The sequence below is a fragment of the Ursus arctos genome, unplaced genomic scaffold (genome assembly GCF_023065955.2).
Source record: "Ursus arctos isolate Adak ecotype North America unplaced genomic scaffold, UrsArc2.0 scaffold_25, whole genome shotgun sequence".
NCBI lineage: Eukaryota > Metazoa > Chordata > Mammalia > Carnivora > Ursidae > Ursus > Ursus arctos.
Genome location: NW_026622930.1, coordinates 30,463,373 through 30,486,156, shown reverse-complemented (window position 1 = coordinate 30,486,156; position 22,784 = coordinate 30,463,373). Strand labels below are relative to the sequence as shown.

General features: G+C 46.8%; 1 protein-coding gene and 1 long non-coding RNA gene across 2 annotated transcripts; one reads left to right on the top strand and one right to left on the bottom strand.

The window, feature by feature from the left end:
- Positions 1–362: 362 nt before the first annotated feature.
- On the bottom strand, positions 363–19,529 carry SLC10A1 (solute carrier family 10 member 1). Its single transcript, XM_026519640.4, has 5 exons — positions 18,945–19,529; positions 9,465–9,675; positions 5,670–5,848; positions 3,386–3,582; positions 363–1,367 (listed from the first exon to the last, which is right to left on the bottom strand). The coding sequence occupies exons 1-5, from the start codon at positions 19,298–19,300 to the stop codon at positions 1,261–1,263; spliced, it is 1,050 nt and encodes a 349-aa protein (XP_026375425.2). The 5' UTR covers positions 19,301–19,529; the 3' UTR covers positions 363–1,260.
- Positions 13,820–21,133, top strand: LOC130544837 (uncharacterized). The gene is made up of 2 exons (XR_008961490.1): positions 13,820–16,009; positions 18,882–21,133. It is a non-coding gene; the product is annotated as an uncharacterized LOC130544837 (long non-coding RNA).
- Positions 21,134–22,784: the final 1,651 nt, after the last annotated feature.

The window sequence follows — 22,784 nt, the reverse complement described above, 5'->3', positions numbered from 1 at the left end:
TAATAAAGGGTGTAATATGTAAAAATAGTAGGCGGGTAGACCTTTTCACATATTTTTTTGAGAGCATTAGTGACCCAAATTGGTAATTTTTTAGGCTCCACACCCACTGTGAAGCCCAATGTGGGGCTTGAACTGAACCCAGAGATCAAGACCTGAGCTGAGATCAAAAGTTGTATGGATGCTTAACCTGCTGAGCCACCTAGGCACCCCCACCTCCCCCCAGTTGGTGATTTCTTAAAACTTGCTCTGGTATCAGGAGTACTGGTGGTCCTGGACATGCGGTGACTGATGCCCTAAAATGGCCCTTAGGGTTTCAGTCGAACTTAAAACAGTACAAAAATCACAAGTAATTAGGCATAGTCTGTTGCTTGCAAGTATTGTTTATTCTACCTAATGTTTGCGTGCATAGGAGTAATAGGTAAAACGTGTAAGTTTCGTTGGAGAAAGTTTGAAATTCTAGAATGGTACTTTATATAGAGAGAGAAACCACTTATTTTGCAGTAGTTTGCAGTACTCTCTGGGGAGATAATACGAAAATCACTGACAGCTAATGAATTGATGGGACAGATTAGTGAATAATTCTGTTGGTGTTCGCGATTTCGTTTTCCTGGCTTTTCCCCCTCTACTTCTGATTGTATTCTCCAGAAATGTCCATTCATTTCGTTACGGCTAAGTTTTTGACTTAGTCTGGTTTAATTGCTTTTGCACTTTATGTCTGCTTTTGTATATTTAGTGTCATGTTGGTGTTCTCAGGAGCTTTAATCCTAGAAATGTCAGAAGGCAAATTTTAAGGTTAGAAAGGACTTGGGAAGTTTAAAATCTGGCAGCATTCTGAGCATTTATTTCCCCTTTTCATTTCCCCTTTTCTGTCGTAAAGGTTGGAATAGGATTTGGATATTTGATTTTAGGGTAAAAGCCTTTATTGGCTAGTTCAGAAGTTGAGTGCCTCTTACATGCTTATGGAGCACTGTTCTGGAAATTTGGGGACAAAAGGCAGTTTTGGTGTTTGTTTTTCATAGGGCTGTCCTTGAACAAGTCTTTATTTTCTAAACAACTATCAGTCGATGTTGGGGATAGGTGGGGCTCTTCAGGTAGACTCCCTGTCTGTCCTCCGTCCAGGCAAGGCTTGTCAGTTCTGATAGTTCCTGCTGGCAATGCTGGAGAAAGACTCCTGTCTCTGGTGTTCCTTTCATCTTCTGCTCTCTGTAGTTGATCACACTGAATTGCCCTCTGACCAGAATCCAGGCCCCTGGGGGAAGGCTAGGCTGTGCAGGGGGAGCACTCTTCCACTTTATGGGTGCCATTTCCTACAGTTCCTGGAATGGTTTCTTCAATTGCAGCAGCTGTGTAGGTCATTTTTGTTTTATCTGGAAAGTTGAAAAGGGTCAGGGGTGGAGGAGGAGAGCAACTGTAGTTAATACAAAGCTCGTTCAAAGACCGCACATCCTAGGTGTTAAGCATGACTTAAATTTTGGGGGAAGGATTTGTTTTCCCTTCAATATCCCTAATGGTATTACTACTACTAAGTCCATATTTACTGACTCTTAACCACTTCCTCTCCAACTTCTTGGTACAGGCAATACAGTGGGAAAGTTACGTGTTCAGCAGGGTTGACTTGCATTCGGGGAGAAAGCAAGCTTTAGGGGGTCTTCTAAGTGGAGTCTCCATGCCCCTCGTATTTAGTCACCTCTTTTCCTGCCCGTATGGAGGTGGTGAGTTGTGATCATAGGAGTCAGGGTTCATCTATCTTGTCCCCATTTGTGTAGAAGGGTACGGGACTCGGAAACACAAAAGGTCTGCACCGTGAGCACAGCTGCGCGTCAGTCCTTGTGGTGCCTTCGCTCCAGGAAGGCCATCTGAGGTGCACCGTAGCTCTGCAAACTTGGGAACCTGGTTGGTTGGTTCAGAAACTTTCACCTCACACTACTTTTGCAGGATAGTGGAGACTAAAGACTTCATGGGCAACAAATTTGAGTTACTTTCAGGTAAGCATCAGACTAGATTCTTTTCCATAACTCCACTGTGGGGTTGGTTTGTTTAAGATTTATCTTAAAGATTGTCGGGGGGCGGAGTGGAGAGAGCGGACACACGAGCAGGTGGAGTGGCAGGCAGAGGGAGAAGCAGGTTCCCTGCTGAACAAGGAGCCCTGTGCAGGACTCGATCCCAGGGGATCATGACCTGAGTGAAAGGCAGATGCTTAACTGACTGAGCCACCCAGGTGTCACCTAAGATTTATTTTAGAGCGTGTGCTTGTGAACAGTGGGGGAGAATCTGCTGAGCACGGAGCCTGACTCGGGCTTGATGTCATGATGCTGAGATCATGTCTTGAGCCAAAATCAAGAGTTGGATACTTAACCAGCTGAGCTACCCAGGCCCCCTTCCGCTGTTGTGTTAAACCAACACCTAGAAAGTTCTGAAGTATGGTCAGCTACTTGTTTCTTTTGGGCTGCTTGATAAAATATCTTGTTAATTGTGAATGCACATTTGCTATCATGAGGTAATGATTCCACCAGGGAAGATTGTCTCCTAGGGTTTGAGTCAATCCCTGGGGTCAAGAAAACATCTTGAAGGAGCCCCTCATGGGAAATAAGATCCAGTTGAAGGATTTGAGTGGTTATACTGATCTTTAGAATTAAAAAGTAACTGAAATATCATCCAAAGGAAGGTTTCCTGATTTGAAAAAATGACATTTGTGGTTAAAGTCCACCTAGAGGAGGGGCCTTAGGGGGTTTCCTTGAGGATCGGTACAGTTCAATGTGAATAAAAAAATACTCTGAGCATCTTAGAAAAGAGATGCTGTGCTATTGTTTAGAAAGTAATTCAACAGTGATCAGACTAAGCTATCAATTATATTAAACCAGATTACTGTGATACTGTTTAGTAAGTTTACACTTAAGTTTTGTGTACTGTGTAACCAGAGTTGGAGTCTTTCGGCTCTTGGCCTATTAGGCTACACTGCTTTAATGTTTTCTTTCGTAAAAGAGTGCCAGTGGTGCTGGGGTCTAATCTGGCTCTTGGACAGGAGAACCTAGTCCTAAAGAAAATGGAATTTTCTAGATTGTGGATAGGAGCCCTTCACACAACTACTACTTCACAGCTGTTTTAATACCCAAGACAATTCTGCCCTTTTTCTTCATTCTGAGTCTTCCGTGGTCTCCCTGGTTAAAGTCTGTCCACAGCTGATTGTTCCAGCTAGAACACCGCTGGAGTGCAGTTCATGGAAATAGCCCTGGTTCTTTGAAGTCCACTCCTACTTTTAGTGCTACCTGGTTTCTAGTGACTTGATAAGAGTTGACGCCCCATCCAAAAGGTCCCTGCCAGAGATGTGTTTGCTGGCAAGGATCAGGTCCAATAGGGGAGAACACAAAGGAGAGTGAATACTTACCCTTGGAAGGCTTGATTTTCTTGTAACACCGAAAGATGAAGATGAGAAGAATCCCTTCTCCAAGCTGGAAAATCATGTAGAGGAGAGGGAAGAAGAAAAGGGGTCCAATGTCTTCAGGGGGGAATGTCACATTGAGAATGGTGGAACAAAGTTGAACATTTTGGCATCCAGTTTCCATGCTGACAGTGCGGCTGCACCTGTGTAGGTTAAAAAACCAAAACACCCTTTTGTATCCCTCAGAAGGGACGTAAGGGTGTGAATTCACTTCGTCGCCCTCCCCACATTACCAAAGAAAGACCCATTCAAGGTGGAAGTGTGGTGACTAACAGGTTCGTGGCAGGGAGTTTTCATGAAAGAGTTTGAGTAGCGTAGAGATCTACCTTTCGCTGCTGCAGGATTACCAAATTAAAATTTGGAGAGAGGTCTGGCTGATGAGAGTTGAAAGTGTGAGCCGGTACCATTCATTGGATTCTATTGTTTACATATGGGGCAGTTGCAGTGTGAACATAAAGTAGCAGATTGTCTGAAATTCCTAGGGATATCGTCCCGTTCCCTAGTTTCTGGTTTGAAGATTTTCAATTCTGAAGTCATAATGATTAAGAAGCAAACTTGGGGTGCCTGGGTGGTCAGTCAGTTGAGCATCTGACTCTTGGTTATGGCTGAGGTCATGATCTCAGGGTTGTGAGAGCCCCAGGTGGGGCCCTTCGTTCAGTGGGGAGTCTGCTTGAGATCCTCTCCCTCTGTCCCTACACCCCATGCTTGCTCACTCACAAGTCTTTTTTTTAAAAAAACTTCATTCATCCCCAATACCTATCTTTGGAACATACTCCCAGTTTTGCTCTTGTCCTGTGGACTAAAGAATGGGATGTTTACATTTAATGAATACACATTTAATTGAGTTGTTACAGTGTTTTAAAATAGTCACTAAAATTCTGAAAGCTGTCTCACATTTTTTATGGGGGAACTAACTATTCTGATGGCCCTTGATTGTGTGGCCATTTGTCACTGAAAATTGACACCTGGCGATCAATGACAGCCTTTTAACTCTACTATGTAACCACATGCTACATCCAGTACTTTATTAGTGTGGTTCTTAAAATGGATAACTTTTTAAGTTGTATTCTTAAAGCAATTCAGTTTGGGGGGCCGAGGGAGGGTACTAGAGTGCTACTAATGTTTAGACTTCTGCATATAAGTATTCATCTGGCTGAAAAGAGGCAAAGTTCCTGACATGTACTGCACTAAGTAGACAGTGTGTCTGATTTTCCCATACCAGACTGTCAGGCTGACTGTCTCTGAAAAGAGCCCCTGAGTTTGTGAATTGAATTGAAGTACAGCAGAGGTCCACAGCCAGTTCAACTCTTAGTGCCACTTAGAGCTGTCACCCAGTGGTGTCCTTGTCAAGACTAAAGCGTCAGCAGGCAAGGAGGAAGATGATTGTCAACACATACCATGATGACTTGGAGCTCCTCCAGAGTCTAGCTACCAGATTGCAGCAGGAGATGGAATCTAGGCTCAGGAGGGAGCACTTTGTTACGAGCTGTTGCTCTTTGGGTTATCAGATGCTTTTGTTCCTAAACCATTTAGTAACTTACACCAATGTTTCTCACAGTCCAAAGTTCCATGTTCAGTTGATGGATTTGTACATACTGCCAGGAAGATGACTCCCCCTGGGTTTTTGGGATCTTATCCTTTTCCTGAGAGACCAGGATAAGAATGAGGCCCATGGGACATTGAGATTTAAAATAATACCTATGTTCATAGCAGCATTGTCCACAATAGCTAAATCGTGGAAGGAGCCGAGATGCCCTTCAACAGATGACTGGATTAAGAAGATGTGGTCCATATATACAATGGAATATTACTCAGCCATCAGAAAGAACGATTTCTCAACATTTGCTGCAACATGGACGGGACTGGAGGAGATAATGCTAAGTGAAATAAGTCAAGCAGAGAAAGACAATTACATGGTTTCACTCATTTATGGAACATAAGAACTAGGAAGATTGGTAGAAGAATGGAAAGAAGGAAGGGGGGGTGCTAAACAAGGGGGAATGAACCATGAGAGACTATGGACTCTGGGAAACAGGGCTTCAGAGGGGAGGGGAGTGGGGGAATGGGATAGGCGGGTGATGGGTATTAAGGAGGGCACGTATTGCATGGTGCACTGCGTGTTATATGCAAGTAATGAGTCATGGACCTTTACAACAAAAACTAGGGATGTACTGTATGGTGACTAACATAGAAAAATATTATTAAAAAAAAATAATAATATAATACCTACCGTCCATTGAGGCGGAAGAGGCTGGAGAGGATGTAGCCCAGCAGGAAGCCGACGAAAGGCATCAGGGAGGAGGTGGCCAGCAAGTGTGGTGTCATGACAAACATGATACTCTGGCCCACATTAGTGACAGAGAGTGCTACGATGGCCACACTTAACAAAAGCATGATGACCATCCCTCCCTGTAAATGAGGACAGGAAGAAAAAATTAGGGTGGTGGGGGATAGGGAGGAGCAGGGTCTGAGGAAGCAGGGGTGGGTATCAAAGGTGGAAAATACTTTAATGAAAATTGGTATTTGAAGAGGAAGGGAGAGCAAAAACTTCGATCTTTTGAAATTCTTACGGGTAGCTAGGAAGCTGCTTGGATGACAGAGACTTGATGTTGTTACTGTTGACTGTTAACAAGAGAGCCAGATATTTACCAGCAAAATGAGTTTGGAAAGAGGGAGTGCAATTTGGGACAAGCAAGCTACGATGAACCACAGGAAAGTGCTGAGAACAGGCGACTAGGCTTTTAAGAGAGAAGAAGCGGGGAGGGGCTGTTTCTCGGAGTCCTCATTGGCAGGGCTGTTGCTGGGCAAGGAGAAATTCATTCTCCTGCTGGGGTATGTATAGTAAGCTTTCTTTGGGTAATGCAAGGCATGCTGTTTTTGGCCATTGGTAGTGCGGGAGAGCTCTCCAGGCCTTCTGGATTCCATTTTAAATGAGGTCTTTATTTTCACATTTCCCCCTTTCGATCAAGGTCTTCAAAAGCATTGCTGATCAAGAGTCAGGTTTTTTATATTTAGTGTTCGCATCTGCTAAAGTGGCATTGTCCCTCAGTGCCAGGAAGGACTTGTCCTGATTGTCATGTCCCATGTTGGAAAGTGCATAGGTTGGAAACTGTTGAGGCTACATTGGAGTAACATTGGAGGAGGGAGAGCTCTTATGCATTTCCCATCTGAGGTCTCTATCTTGCCAAGATTGTAAGCGTTGGAGATCATCTTGAAGTCTTTAAGCTAACATCTGCCTGTTGGTGTGTCACTTCTGTAGAGATCTGACAGGCAGTAAGTATGAAATTTAAAAATGATTATATAGCAGAATAATGAGTTTGTGTAATCGTCCTAAACTAGGATCCCAAACCTAAAGGCATCCAGCTAAAGCGGTCAAAGGATTGGGACGCCTGGGTGCTCGGTTGAGTATCTGCCTTCAGCTTGGGTCATGATCCCAGGGTCCTGGGATTGAGTCCCGCATCGGGCTCCCTGCTCAGTGCAGAATCTGCTTCTCTCTCTGCCCGCCGCTCCCCCTACTCGTGCTCTCTCACTCTGACAAAACAAAACAAAACAATAGGTCAAAGGATTGATGGTTATGGTTGGAGAAAGGTTGAAACAAGGTACGAGAACACCTGGCCACAAGAGCCTAACCTGATAGGTTTTGCACTTATAATTTGGGATAAGAGAAGTTGGTTACAGGTAAGGGATCTCTGACCTCATGAACAGATTGCAATTTCTGGTGATATCCAATAGTTAGAAAATTTCCCCACTTTTACAATAGATTGGGTCTGAGAAAAGGAGGAAAGGTTAAGAGGAAACATTGAGAAAAGGAATACAGGCCTAATCTCGTCATCTTGGGAAAGCTGTCTCCTTCAAGTGTCATCTGTTTCATTTCCTGGAAAACATCATTTTTAGGTCACGATTTTGGTGTGCAGGTCCCATCAGGGTTTGATGCTTTCTTTAGATGATCCAAAAGTCTGTTCCTCAGTCTGGTGGCACAAGAGTTTGTTAACAGTACCTGGTAGGGGCATTTTCAACAGGGTTGAAGAGAATCTTTCCTGAGCTGTCTTTTCCAGTAGGTGAAATCTCTAGACTGCAAGGTGTGACCAAAGGTTGCTAAAAAGTTAAGGATGAACTGAGAAATAGCTGTTGGATTTGGCAAAGAAAGGACAGGTATTCATCTTGCTGATGGATGGGAGACCAAGGAGAGAAGAGAGGGATTGAAGTAGCTGAGACTAATTGTTGAGGGCCTGTCACTTGTGGGAGCAGCCCTGGTGGGTGTGGTGGGAGTGGAAGGTGTGGGGGGAAGCAGGTGCAGGGGAGGGATGTTTCCTGAAGCGTGCGTAGGGGAGGAAAGGTAGGTGTTGGAGTCCAGTAGGGGTTGTTTTGTTTTGTTTTGTTTTTTGTTTGTTTTTGTTTGTTTTTAAAGATTTTATTTATTTATTCAACAGAAATAGAGACAGCCAGCGAGAGAGGGAACACAAGCAGGGGGAGTGGGAGAGGAAGAAGCAGGCTCATAGCGGAAGAGCCTGACGTGGGGCTCGATCCCATAACGCCGGGATCACGCCCTGAGCTGAAGGCAGACGCTCAACCACTGTGCCACCCAGGCGCCCCTTTTCTGTTTTTGTTTTTAAAGATAGGAGAGAGGTGAACCCGTATCAGTAATGATGGTGAAGAACCAACCGATACAGAGACTTAAGAAATGAGAGCAGAGGTGGGGGAGGCTGGGGGACTTGGGGGCCATAATCAATAAAAGATCTCTGAGAAGCAAGAGTGGAGAGAATGGGTAATGCCATCCAGAGCTGAAGCGGGGTGATTGAACATGGACAGGAGGAGGAATGACTTTTCCAGGTCTTCCAATGGGGTGGGAAAGAGAGCTGTAGCCACTGTATTAGGACTGGGCCAGGACAAGGGCAAACCTACCCTGCATGATGGTAGTGCGAAAATTGAAAAGGCCTGACAACTTGCAACTCCTTTGTCTCAGGCCCAAAGCTGTTGCCAAGCCTTGAGCTTCCAAGCAGCAGGCCCTGTAGGTTCGCCCGAGGCAGGGTCCTTCCTGAGGACGAGCATGGAGCCCCGGAGCCCCGGAGCCCGGCCCTGGGGGATGAGCAGTGAGCAGGAGGCGGAGACTGACGAGGACTGAGCGCCAGAGTTACAAAGTGGGTTGAGGGTCCATCGCAGCACTCGCAAGAGTCTACGATTCTTCTGAGGGCAAGGCAGTGGCGTGATGTCCTGTGTGTGGCCACAGTGCCGCTCCAAGGCCCCTGGGGCCCTACTCTCTCCCCTCCCTCCCACACCTGAAATGCTGGGAGTGCGTACACTACCTCTTCCCCTGTTCTCTGGCTTCTCCTAACATCAGCCAAGTTTGCCCTCGTTCCCGCCAAGTTCCTCTATTCAGGCTTCCCCCCGAGGCTGACCCAAATCTACCCTTTCTTCATGGTCCACCCTCACTAGCCCCATCGTCTTGCATTCAGCCAGTACCTAATTATACACTGTATTTGATCTTACTTCTCATGTGTTACTTCACTTTCTGCTAATATCAGGCTCATTGATGACAACGAAACCTCAGAGTATAGCATAAAACTCAGCATCTAGTAGGTACGTAAGTTTTTTATTATGAAAATAATGATCATATACTTGTGTGTGGTATTTTACTTTTTTCTCCTAACTTTTCAAAAGTATTCTCATGTCCATTACAATCTCATGAAGTAGGTGTACCAATAGTAGACCCTTTACTTTTACTTTTTCTTTTTTTTTTAAAAGATTTTATTTATTTATTTGACAGAGAGACGGCCAGTGAGAGAGGGAACACAAGCAGGGGGAGCGGGAGAGGAAGAAGCTGCTGGGAGCCCGATGCGGGGCTCGATCCCAGGACCCTGGGATCACACCCTGAGCCGAAGGCAGACGCTTAACGACTGAGCCACCCAGGCGCCCCCCTTTTCTCTTTCTAATAAGGAAACTCACACAGAAAAGCTCAGTGACTGTCCTCAAGCAGTACACTGAGATGAAAGTGGTGGTGCTCCCTGCACAGGTCCCAGGTTCTTACCTTGTTGACATAGCGTACGTATTGTGGCCGCTTGGCTTTGAGGAAGATCCCAATGGTGCAGGGAATGAGAACCAGGATTAGTGATATCACAATGCCTTTGTAGGGTACCTTGTCCTTCAGATCCCCATCATAGATCCCCCTGGAGTAGACATACAGGAGGAGGGGCATCATGCCCAGGGCAAAGAAGGTGGAGCAGGTGGTCATCACGATGCTGAATGGGAGAAGCAGGAAGAGTACAGAGAGAGCCCATTAACATGGGCCATTCTATTGAGTACCCGCTATGTGCCACGCACTGTGCTAAGCAGCTTACATACACTAATTTCTTTTTTCCAGTAGGCTTGGGAGATACAGGCTATAGGTTGAGATTCTCACGTTCTTTACTTTCTGGTTTATCTTTACGTTATTTACGATAAATACAGTGTGTGTCCCAGACCCCGAATAATATAGCTTCTTAGCTCGAATCTGTATCCTAATTGTACTATTACCATTTCCATTTAGACTCCAGTACAAGTTAGTCCTGTATAGGGAGAGGCCTTCCGGAAAGGCTGACTGCAAGAATGAAGCAGCTAGGGAACATTGTTGGATTTGTGGATATTCATGTGACAATATATGACTCTGGCTTCCACTCTTGTGGGAAGGTTGGGCATGAGGGCTTGGCAATACCCCAGGAAAGCCCCACTAAGTGTGTGTCTCTCCTCCCCACAGCCCTATTACCTATCTGCGCTTCTTTGGTATTTCCATAGAGGTGAAATATAGCTTCAGTGAACATCAAGCATGGCCTAGGTCAAAGGGTGCAGAGTCTAGCCATCAAGGACAGCAACAGATAGAGGTATCACTAGGAATAAGTAGATGTCGGAGGTGCAGAGACACCCTCAAAGAATAGTGTGAACTAAATAATGGGAAAATCCTTCTTCCATGACTATCTAAAACACCTAAACATATTTGAGCTTGTAGGAAAGCTGGGGAGGTTCCCAGGTGCCAGCAACAGAATGCAAAGGAGTTGGTGGGTGAGCTCATGCCAGAGCCGCACTGTGTGGAGTGGGTAGGGGGTGGAGAGTTAGTCTTGGTAATCTGGAGACTTAAGTTTTCATGATAAAGGGAGGGACCCAGAACTGAGGTCTATACTTGTGAAAAGAGGAGAGTTGAAACCAAGAAATCAATGATAAAAGAACTACTGAAAAAATAAAGTAATAATTGCATGTGTCAAATATAAAATCACAATGGAAAAAAATATTTGGGACAGAATAATAATGCAACGCATGTTTTAAAACACATGGGAGATGACCTTGGATCGCACAATAGTTTCTTAGAAGTGACATTGAGAGCACACATACACACAATAAATTTGATTTCATCAGAATTAAAAACGTTTGTGCTTCAAAGGACATGATCCAAAAAGATACACCAGTGGCCCATAAACATAAGAAAATATACTCGACATCATTAGGCATTAGAGAAAGGCCAATCAAAACCACAATGAGATCACCATACTCACTAGTATGGCTACAATAAAAGTGATGGATAATAAGTCTTGGAGAGGATGTGGAGAAATAGGAATCTTCCTGTTGTTGATGGGACAGTAACCGTAAGACCCAGCAATTCTAGATACATAATCAAGAGATTTGAACATGTATGTTGACACAAACACTTGTATGCATTTAATGTTCAGGGCAGCAGCAGTTATAATAGCCAAGATGTGGAAAACAATAAAAATATCAACTGGTGAATGGTTAAGTAACCTATGGTGTATCCATACAACTAAATATTATTCAGCCACAGAAAGCAATGTTTTAAGTACCAGCACATGGTAACACATGGGCGAACCTTGAAGACAATATGCTACGTGAAAGAAGAGACATAAAGGGCACATATATGATTCCACTGGTATAAAGTCTACGGAGACATGAAATAGATGAGTGGTTGCCAGGGGCTTGGGTGAGAGACAAATGTGTAGTGACTGCTAACTGGTTTCTTTTTGGGATGATTAAAATGTTCTGGAATTAGCGGTGATAGTTGTACAACCCTGTAAATAATACTGAAAACTGTTGAATTATACACTTTAAAAGGGTGAAATTTATGGTGTGTGAATTATATCTGGAAAAAATAATTAAATCTGGGGAGCAGCTAAAATAATTCTTAGAGGAAAATTTGTATAGCCTCAAATATTTACATAGGAAAAGCAGATGACTTGGGATGCCTGGGTGGCTCAGTCGGTTAAGTGTCTGCTTTCAGGTCAGGTCATGATCCCAGCATCCTGGGATGGAGCCCCCCCCCATTCCTTGCTCAGCGGGGAGCCTACTTCTCCCTCTGCCTGCCACTCCCCCTGCTTGTGCTCGCTCGTTCTCTCTCTGACAAATAAATAAAATCTTTTAAAAAAGGAAAAACGGAAGACTAAAAATGAACTAAGTATCTTAGAAAATTAGAAACAAAGGAAATTCAATGAAAATAGGGAGAAAATATTAAAGTTGAGAGAATAAAAATGTATATAAATCGAGAGGATCAATTAAACCAAGAGCAGTTTATTGTTTTGTTTTGTTTTGTTTTGCCAAGTCCAAGAAAAGACACCTCTGGGATGACTAAGGAAAAAGAAGGCACAAATTGATTATATTGGGAATGAAAAAGGGTACATAATTAAAGACACATTAAAGATTTTAGGGAGTTATAGAAAAAAACCAAGGCCAGTTTTGTATTTTCATTTTTTAACTTGGATTGAATGGACAATTTCCTGGGAAATATAATCTATAGAAACGAGCTCAGAATGAAGCTGAAAACCTGAATCAACTTAGAATCACTGAGGACATGAAGTAGTGAAAATGTATCCTCCCTACATGATGTATATAGTTTTACAGCAGAGTTCAATTAGACATTCAAAGTATAGATAGTCTCAATATTGTATAGAGAATACAAAAAGGGGAAACATGCCCCAATTTATTATATGTGAATAGTATAATTTTATTTATTTTTTAAGGTTGATTTTTAAAATTTAAATTCAATTAATTAACATATAATGTATTATTTGTTTCAGAGGTAGAGGTCAGTGATGCATCAGTCTTATATAACATCCAGTGCTCATTATCACGTGCCCTCCTTAATGTCCCTCACCCAGTAACCCCAACCCCCAACCCCCCTCCCCTCTGGAATAGTATAATTTTAGAATCAAAGCTGCAAAAGGACATTATGAAGAAGGAAAGTTAGGGGCCATTCTCACCCATGAACAAAGAAGAAAACATCATAAATAGAATATTAGCAAATGGGGCGCCTGGGTGGCTCAGTTGTTAAGCATCTGCCTTCGGCTCAGGTCATGATCCCAGCGTTCTGGGATCAAGCTCCGCATCGGGCTCCCTGCTCAGTGGGAAACCTGTTTCTCCCTCTCCCACTCCCCCTGCTTGTGTTCCTGCTCTTGCTGCCTCTCTCTCTGTCAAATAAATAAATAAAATCTTAAAAAAAAATATTAGCAAATGAATCTAACAATGCCTTTACAAAATAACATTTAGAATAAGATGAGTTTATCCCAGCAAAGTGAAAATGGGTTAACATTAGACAACCTACTGACATATATCACTGTATTATCACATTAAAGAAAAAATGGTTATGATCCTTTCATAACTAAGAAAATTGTCATTCAACAAAATTCAGTGTTCATGCATTAAAAAAATTAGCACACTAGCAACGGAATGGAATTCCTTTTTTTTTTTTTTAATTTTAAAGATTTTATTTATTTATTCAACAGGATAGAGACAGCCAGTGAGAGAGGGAACACAAGCAGGGGGAGTGGGAGAGGAAGAAGCAGGCTCCCAGCAGAGGAGCCCGATGTGGGACTCGATCCCAGGACCCTGGGATCACACCCTGAGCCGAAGGCAGATGCTAATGACTGTGCCACCCAGGCGCCCCCAGAATAGAATTCCCTAACCTGAAAAGGGTATCTATCAAAAATCTACACCAAATAGTAAACGTTACAGTGAAAAATTAGAAAGTTTCCTCCAAGAAGAAAAATAAAGCAAGGATACCTGTTACCATCACCTCTATTGTAAATCACGTGTGTGTGTGTGTGTGTGTGTGTGTGTGTGTGTGTGTGTGTATGTCTTTGCTAGCACAGCAAAACAATAAATAGAAACTGTATAGGGATGGGAAAAAAAAAGAAATTAAACTTTCATTACATGCCAATGATTGGACTGTCCACAAAGGAAATACAAGTGAATTTCCACTATAACGAGAAAGTAAGAGAATCCATGAGTTTTTGAATGCATCAGCAATATTAAAAAATAAGTTGTGTCCTGATACTCTAGAAAAATAATTGGGACATAGGTTTTTTTCTCCCCACCCCACTCCACCACATGGCAGGAGGTGGATTTTTTTTTTTTTTTTAAAGATTTTATTTATTTATGTGACAGAGAGACAGCCAGCGAGAGAGGGAACACAAGCAGGGGGAGTGGGAGAGGAAGAAGCAGGCTCACAGCGGAGGAGCCCGATGTGGGACTCGATGTGGGACTCGATCCCGGTACGCCGGGATCACGCCCTGAGCCGAAGGCAGACGCTTTAACGACTGCGCTACCCAGGCGCCCCAGGAGGTGGATTTTTAAGAAGAGATAACATTTAGCAGATGTACACTTACTGGTGGTGAGCATTTTGTCGTGTATATAATTGTCGAATCACTATGATATACACCTAAAAATAATATTGTCAACTATACTGCAATTAAAAAAAAAAGAAATGCCATTTATAATAGTCACAAAATCTATGAAGTATTTAGAAATAAATCTAACAGACATGCAGGATCTTTACAGAAAAAATTATAAAACTCCATAGAAAGATATAAAATAAAGTCCTATCCCCAAAAAGAAAAGCTATATCATTTTCATGGATGGGAAGCCTCTAAATTTTTAATCTATTAATCAAAATTCCAGAAATATTTTTTGTAGACTTGAGACCTAATCCCCAAAATCAAATGAAGAGTTAAGAATGAAGAATAGCTAATGTAATTTTCTTTCTTTTTTTTTTTTTTAACGATTTTTAATTTATTTATTTGGGAGACAGAGAGAGCATGGGGAGGAGCAGAGGGAGAGGGACAAGCAGGCTCCACACTCAGTGAGGAGCCTGACGCAGAACTCCATTCCAGAACCCTGAGATCAAGACCTGAGCCGAAACCAAGAGTTGGACGCTTACTTGACTGGGCCACCTAGGCGCCCCATAGCTAACATAATTTTCAAGAGGAACCGGATGTGAAGACTTACCTTTCAGATATCAAGACTTAAAAGTCATGGTAATTAAGAAAATGTAGTGCAAGGTAACCACACAGACCGATAGAAGAGAGATTCCCAGATACAAACCCATGCATGTTGGTGAATTTCATCCATGTGAGAGATGGCATTACAAATTACTGGAGAAAAATTCACTCAGTGGTTCTGGGAATTCTCTCTATCCACTTGGAAAAGATAAAATTAGATTGCACTATACATAAAAATAAGATTAGGTTGATTGAAAATCTCCATGTGAAAAGCATAACTTTAAAACTTTTCAAAGAAAATGTAGGGAAATATCTTCATGACCTTGAGCATACTCAATGATTTCTTAAAGGAACCCTTCCAAAGCAGTCAAGGGAAAATATAGGTAAATTTGACTGAATTAAAATAAGCAGTCTGTATTATAAGACATCGTCTTCAAAGTATAAAGACCAGCCCCAAACTGTTGAGTAGACCATCGCAACACACACAAACAACAAATAACTACAAGTCAATGAGAAAAAACACAACAGTCCAATAGAAAAATCGGCAAAGGACATATTTCTAGAAGAGAACCAATGGTGAAACAAATCCATGAAAAGGTGCTAAAACTCCCTTGAAATCACATTTAAAACGCTGTGACCCATTTCACTCTCACCAGATGGCGCAAATCACAAAGTCTGACAATTCCGAGGACGGATGAAAACAAGGAAAACGAAGGATCTTCATACACTGTTGGGGAAAGTGTGAAGTGCAATGACTGCTCTGGAGACTTATTTGCAGGGGTGTGAACCGCACGACCTAGCCGTCCTGCTTTGATTATATGCACTGTCACAGGGGGGCACGGGGCGCGGGCACAAGACTGCAGAGCAGCAGAACATGAAATCCACATGAACAGACGTCTGCCCGTAGGACACAAGCCGTGAACAAAATGCACTGAAGTAACTTTTCTACTCACATGCCTGTATCTCCAAAGGAGCCAGTAGTCAGGTGATCTGGCCAGCATGGCGCCGTTTAAATAAAACTTGAGAATGTGCAAGTACCACAATGGATCTTGCTTATGGATGCATACGAGTAGGTAGTAATAGTGTAAAAGGGTCTGTCCTCCCTTGGGGTGGGTAGAGGGGCACCTGACTGGGGAGGGGATGACACACGGGGGCTACAGTGCCAGCTATTGATCTCGGGAGAAAAGCCACACACAACTTGTGTGCTTGCTTTGATGCCCTCTAGCAAAGGAGTCATGCTTACTTTGGCTTGGCATGTCAGAAGTTCTGGAATTTTCTCGGGACGTGGTACACTCAGGCGGATGGAAACCAGGACCTCCAGGTACCTCCTAACTTGCTGGTGTCTCTGACCGTCGTCAGAGGGACGGCGGGGGGCGGGGGGTGACTTGTCCAGACTCTAGCTCTGAGATCGGTGCCCGTTCCACAGGAACAGCGTGGACCTGGCTGCCGCTCGGGGCGGGGGCGGAGGGCCACAGGGAAAGGGGCACATGTGGTTTTTTACTTCTCCTTCCTGCTTCTCCCAGCACTGCACACGTCCGGCTTTTGGACATCTGTACACCCTGTGGCAGGGACAGGTTTGGAGCCCTTGTCAATAAAGGCCCTGGAGGCTGCGGCTGAGGGAGCGTGGGGGCCCGACGGCCTCCGCTGAAGTGTGAAAGCCCTGGAATGGCTCCTGTCTGGTCCTGGTTAGGCTTCCTAGGTCAGGGTGGGGGGGCCTGCGGGCTGGTTGAACGTGAGGGGCCGCAAAGGCGGTCAGAGGCGTTCAGGGCCCCCTGGCACTCTCCTGTCTCTGAATAGCACGCTCGCTTCAACTTTAAGGGCATGTTCCCTTGCCTGTGGGTCACCTGCATTTTCGGGAGCTTGTGTGTGGTGGCCCCCTCGAGGAAGGGGCTGCCGTGCCTGCCTGCCCCATGGCCCAGCCCCAGACTCACTCCAGCGGTGAGGAGCGATACCGGCAGGAGAGGCTTCCCGCAGATTCCGGGAAAGCTCTGGCGAGTCTCTGGACTTCGGCTCCTCATCATTAAAGCGGAATCGGGGTCCTGAGATTGGGCCCCACTCTGCATGGGAAACCGTCTGGCGGTGTCTGGCTTATGGAAGGGTCTCTGACTGGTAGCCTCTGAGCTCCAGCGGCCCCGCACATGTCCTGTTTGGCTTGCACAGGGTTTTAAAACAATTTTAATGAGTTGCCATTACTGAAAACTTTGGAGCTTCCGTGTAAAAGGGAGATTCTATCCTCTCTTGAAGAGCAGGAAACGGGCGGCGGTGGCTCCACGCTCCCACAGACCCACAGAACACCCACGCCAGAGACGTGGCATCGCCCTGTTTGGGGGACCCGTGCCTCACAGCTGGCAGGCCACCTCCAGCCACTTTGCTCCTTTATATTCATGCCTGGCCCTGAAGGGATCTGAGTGAAAGGATGGGATTTGGAGCCTCCCAGACCTCGGACAAATGCATTAGCCTCTCTGTGGCTCAGTTTCCTCGTCTTGAAAATGGGACTCCGCCCAGCGCCTCCTCCCAGGAGGCTGCGAGAGGGTTTCATGGGAAGTGCTTGCTGCAGTGCCTGGCTGTGTTTTATTGTCGGTATCATTTCATTACAACACATGTAAGGAGTTGCCCATGAACTCCAGCTGTCATGGAGAGTCTGGCGCCCGTGAAGGCAGACGATGGGATACGTGCTCTGCTGCTGGGCTCCGACGCATGGTTTGATGCGCGCGGACGTTTGTCTGTGGGAACGGGCTTTATGCAGCAGGTGGGCATCCCAGCATTTTCTTTGTGGGGTCTTGGGGGAAGTGGGGGTCCCCAGGGGCCCAGACAAGGAAGCTGAGCATGAGGGCTCATGTTCCTGAGCCGCTGGAGGCTGGGCTGGTGGGGCCCTCGGAGCTCGCAGACGCAGGCATGCTGCAGACCCTCACTAGCGCCCACTGGCGGATGAGGCTGGGACATCTGGTCACTCGCACAAACACCCCTTCTACACTGAATTAAGCTACAGTCCGGGTTTCTCAGGACACAGAGCCTGCAATGAGCCTTGTTCACAGGGCAGGTGGAAGACGGAGGGCTTGCTTTGCGGAGGAAGGATTTCAGATAGAGGGAAGGATTTCCTCACGGGTAGTTGAACTTTGAACATGTTCCCATGGGAGACTGTACAAGCCAAACCCCCAATTTGTACCTGTCTTCCCATCAACTACCTCAGTGAGGGCCAAGTCACACGGGTAGAGAGGCCAGAGCTCAGAAGGTGGGTCCCAGTAAAGACCCACTCTCTCTTGGTTTTTCATTTAAAGGGCGGTGGCCTTACTCTGCATCGCCTTCCTTGGCTGCGTGCTTAGTAAGGTTTGGCAGGTGCTGGCCAGGACAAGCAGCTGGACTGTCCGAACCCACTGCCCTGCCTGGCGTGGAATAGGGTCTCCACGGGGACTGAACCTCAGAGGCGGCAGGCTGGAGACGGAGGCTCTCGGAGAGGCAAGGGCTTTTGCTGGTGACTTTTCCCTCAGCCAGCAAGGGGGCTGTTGAGGCTGGAGCAAGTCTGAAATGGCCTCATCTGGCAGGCATTCTAGATCAGAGGCCCACCTGCTTGGAAGGACAGGTGTTCAGCCAGCTCCTGCTGAAGTGAGCCCTGATTTCTGCTGCGATGCTTTGGGCGAGAGGTTTAACCCGTATTGGTTTGCTGGGGTGCCCGCCACCCAGCATGGCCTGGCCGGCGCGGGAAACTCTAGGATCTGCCTGGCTGTGTCTTTGCATGGTTGTGTTCCTGTGTCTGACGGGCCCATGGGGGAAGTTAAGAGAAGCCATCCCATATGCCTGGATAGCTGGAAGAATCTTTGAAAAGTCTTGCCTGTTCTATAGGGATTGGAAGGGCTCTTTGGTTCTAAGCTACCTTGATTTCCCTGGAGGAGTTTGGAACCCATGTGCACTCCCTTGCCCACCAAGGTAAGTGGGCAGAGTTCCCCAGAGGCCTCCCGGGTTTGAATAGTGCTCCTTCTAATCAGTTCTTGTGGCCCATCTGAGATGCCTCTGGAAGTAAGGGGGTCTTCAGGAGGCCTCTGGACCAGCTGGGCCCCTTTGACTTGGTGCTTAAACCAAGAGGTACCCCAACTCCGGTCTCCAGCCCAGTATAAGCTCTTGACAGCAATGCCCGCCACCCCCTGCCCCAGCATCCCCCTGGCCCTGACTCACTCCCTATCCTGACTTTGACCCAGATCTTTCCCTAGACTGTGACATCTTCCAGCCCCAGGGGGCTCCCTCCTCGCCTCCAGTCCTACCTGAGGTTCATGTCCCCCTTCATGGCCAGACTGAAGACGTTGGACAGGGTCCCGCCGGGGGAGCAGCCGCAGACAAGGATGGCCAGTGCCTCAATGTTGTTTAGCCGGAACACCTTGCCCAGCGTGAAGGCCGTGAGAGGCATGATGCCATACTGCGCTATGAGGGCGATGGCCAGCCCCTTGGGCTTCCAGAAGTGAGCCTTGATCTTGCTGAGTTCCATGGTGCAGCCCAGCGAGAGCATGACAACGAGCAGCAAGAACACCAGGATGACGCTCAGTGCCTTGTCGGTGGGGCGCTTGCCGAAGTCGGGTGGGAGGGTGAAGTTGAGCGGGGCCGTCACGTTGTGGGCCTCCATCCTCCTGTGCGGCAGCGGAAGGCCGGGGAACCCAGCACAGCCCTTGCTCGCAGCTGACTCCCTTCCCTGCCCAGTCTGTGCTAGGTGCCTTCTTCAGTCCCCTCCCAGGGCAGCAAGCTTCGGGACAAAATGTGGCTCTGGGCAAATAGAAGGGTTATGCAACTAGTGCTGATGTCTCTCTGGTCGTGGCCCCAGAGGGGAGAGAACCCAGAGCCTTATCAGCCCGGCCTTCCCTGCCTCCTCCAACTCCCGCACCCTGTAGCCTTCCCAGGGGTCACACTTCCCTCGGAACACTGTCCTACCACTGGGACAAGAGAGCCATTTCTCTCCTTTGCCGACACTGGGCGCATTCTGCGGGCCTTCTGTCCCTGGGGACCTGCACTGATCCAGGTCTGGTCCTTCCTGTTCTCTGTTCAGTCCCTGATACCTCAATTCCCATTCAGGGGAAGATGCCCTCCCCATGCCCAGCGGGGCACCTCCACCTGTCCCCAAACCTGGGTGGTGGAACGGTTGAGTGTCACGTTTCCTTGCTGGACAGAGGGAGCCGATCTCCAGGGGCTGTGGGGCAGGGGAGGGGCAGGTGTGCTGCTGGCTTCCAGGAGGTTCTATGTTCTTGGCTCTCCTGGAAGATGACAGGGGGCCGTGTCCTTCTCGCCTGTTCTGGGGAAACCCTTATCTTATTCCCAAACCTGGACAGAACAGGTCCCGGGGGGTAGAATGCGCTCCACACAGGGTAAAGCCTGCTGGGCTGGAGAGGGGCTCTCAAGAAGCTCGAGGGGCTTTTCCCCTAAAAGGCAGCTCTCAGGGAACCCTGCGGCGGAGAGGTTTGTGCCCCGATTCCCCAGCCAGCAGCAGCCTGAGTCGCCCCATTGCTTGGGAAACATGCTAGAAGGAGGCAGGAAGGCACAGGCTTCTCTCTGATTTCCTGACTGCTCCAGTCACGCTCTGCCCGCCCGTGTGTCTCGGCCGGAGCTGGGAGCCGGGCTCTGGGCGCGCTGCAGAAGTAGAAAGAGGCAGGTAAGTGGGGTGGGGCACGCAGAGTGTGTGTGTGTGTGTGTGTGTGTGTGTGTGTGTGTGTGTCCCGAGGTAGAGGGAGCAGAAGGCCGGCTGAAGACAAGCACAAGCTGACACCCTACAATCTCCCCCCTGCCCCCAACTCCTGGGTGGGACAGGTGTGACGTTCTCCCAGGATCTCCCAACTGTCTTCATGTTAATACCTTGCTAGAGGGGAAAACAACCTTAACTTGACCAGGGCAAGGCCTCCAGTATCTTGTAGGTCCTCTTTAGCATATGAAAGTACTTTTGATAATTGTCTTTCTCTGCTTGACTTATTTCACTTAGCATTATCTCCTCCAGTCCCGTCCATGTTGCAGCAAATGTTGAGAACTCGTTCTTTCTGATAGCTGAGTAATATTCCGTTGTATATATGGACCACATCTTCTTAATCCAGTCATCTGTTGAAGGGCATCTCGGCTCCTTCCATGATTTAGCTATTGTGGACAATGCTGCTATGAACATTGGGGTGCATATGGCCCTTCTCTTCACTACATCATATGGTTTCACTCATTTATGGAACATAAGAAGTAGGAAGATCGGTAGGAGAAGAAAGGGAAGAAGAAAGGGGGGTAAACAGAAGGGGGAATGAACCATGAGAGACTATGGACTCTGGGAAACAAACTGAGGGCTTGGGGGGGGGGATGGGATAGGCTGGTGATGGGTAGTAAGGAGGGCACGTATTGCATGGCGCACTGGGTGTTAGACACAAGTAATAAATCATGGAACTTTAAAAAAATAAATAAATTTAAAAAAAAAAGGAAAAAAAAAAAAAAGAAAGTCCTTTTGAAACCTCCTTTTTCCTTACCGCCCCCAACTCTCGAGTATATGATCAGCCGCCCCTCACAACCTGGGGGCAGCCGCTTTTTCTGTCCATGGGTCCTGTCTCCGGGCTTCCATAAAGCCACCATTTTGCACCAAAGATGTCTTAAGAATTCTTCCTCGGACGTCGGCTCCGGATCTCACCCCACCAAACCTCACCTGTATTCCAGAACCCCATCGCCTCCATCCCGCGGCAGTCGTAGTACAAAGGAGCAGTCTTCAGAACAGTCATCGCTTTGCTGGGTTGGAACCGACGAGGCCTGGGTGGGGTCTCAGAGTTTCATATTTGCTGAATCGGGGTGTTAGGCTTTGTGTGGGGGGATTCCAGAAAGCAGGACGGGGACCAGGGTGTGAACCACTGTGGCTTGGGGGTGGGGACAGATTTTGATTTGGAACGAGGAACCACCTAAAAATGAGCGTTCTCCAACAACGGCCCTTGGGGCCCCTGGGAGACTGCGCAGATGAAGGCTGGGAGGCCAGAGGCAGCCTAACCCACCGCACGCCTGAAAATGCTGGACCCTGGAGTTGAGCACAGCCCATAGGGCTGAATACTGTGACCCTGGGACTGGAACTGGAACTGGAAGCTGAAATAGGACTTCATCCACCTTTGCTTTGACCTCAAACTTTCTAGATTAAGATCTTCCTTCGGGCTGATGTCAGGCAAAAGACCCTGCGGGCAAGGCGTCCCCTGACAACCGAACGGAAACTACCCCCTCGAGCAGTAAGGGCTGCCCTGAGCCAGCAAGACCCCACCCGTGACAATGGTGACCTGCCCTCCCGCACATACCCACCGACCTCTGCCCCACATTTTCCTTGGATAAACCTGGAAGTATTTTCGGCACTTTGGAGACCGTCTTTGAGACGCTAGCCTGCTGTCCTCCCAGTGTTGGCCTCACTGACATAAACCACCACTACTCTCTCTGCCTTTGGATTTCGTCAAGGTCAGGTGACTGAACCTGGTCTGTTTGGGGCCCCCCCTTGCACCGCTGCGCCCTGGCTAGGATGTGGAGAACAAAAGCAAAATAAATGTCGATAAAATTAAATTTCCTTATAACCTGCAGCCCATTGACAAATATGTGAGACAGGCCGAGTACAACATTCCTCCAGGAACTCCCAACCGTCCTAGTCTTAATGCCTTGCTGGAGGGAAAAACAACCTCAGCTTGACAATAGTCAGGCCTCCAGGATCCTGTAAGTCTTCTTTAGCAGATGAAAATTCTTTTGGAAACTTCTCTGCTCTTTACTTCCCCCAACTCCAAAGTATATAATCAACTGTCCTGTCCCTGTGCTTTAATAAAACCGCCTTTTTGCACCAAAAATGTTTTAAGAATTCTTTCTTGGCTCAGGAACCCTACTGCAAAGCACATCAGCTACCAAGCTCCTTTCCCCTTGATGTAGGAAAGACATTAGGGCTTGAAGCTGACAGCCAAGAAAGAATTCTTGAGCCGTGTTTGGTGCCAAAAGGTGGTTTTATTAAAGCACAGGCACAGGACCCGTGGGCAGAAAGAGCTGCACTGGGGTTGTGAGGAGTGACTGATTATATCCCAACTTTCAAGTTGGGAGGGGGTTAGGGATAGTGTTAAGTCTCTGAAGAATTTTGGAAGCAAGAT

Bases quoted from the DNA above. Each gene is read 5' to 3' on its own strand.
- SLC10A1 (XM_026519640.4), bottom strand. From the start codon at position 19,300: ATGGAGGCCCACAACGTGACGGCCCCGCTCAACTTCACCCTCCCACCC. The intron at 3,583-5,669 runs GTAGGTATTATA...TAACCTACACAG, and splicing joins CTCTTCCGCCTCAATGGACG to GTGCAGCCGCACTGTCAGCA. The intron at 1,368-3,385 runs GTAAGTATTCAC...TCAACTTTCCAG, and splicing joins GAAAATCAAGCCTTCCAAGG to ATAAAACAAAAATGACCTAC.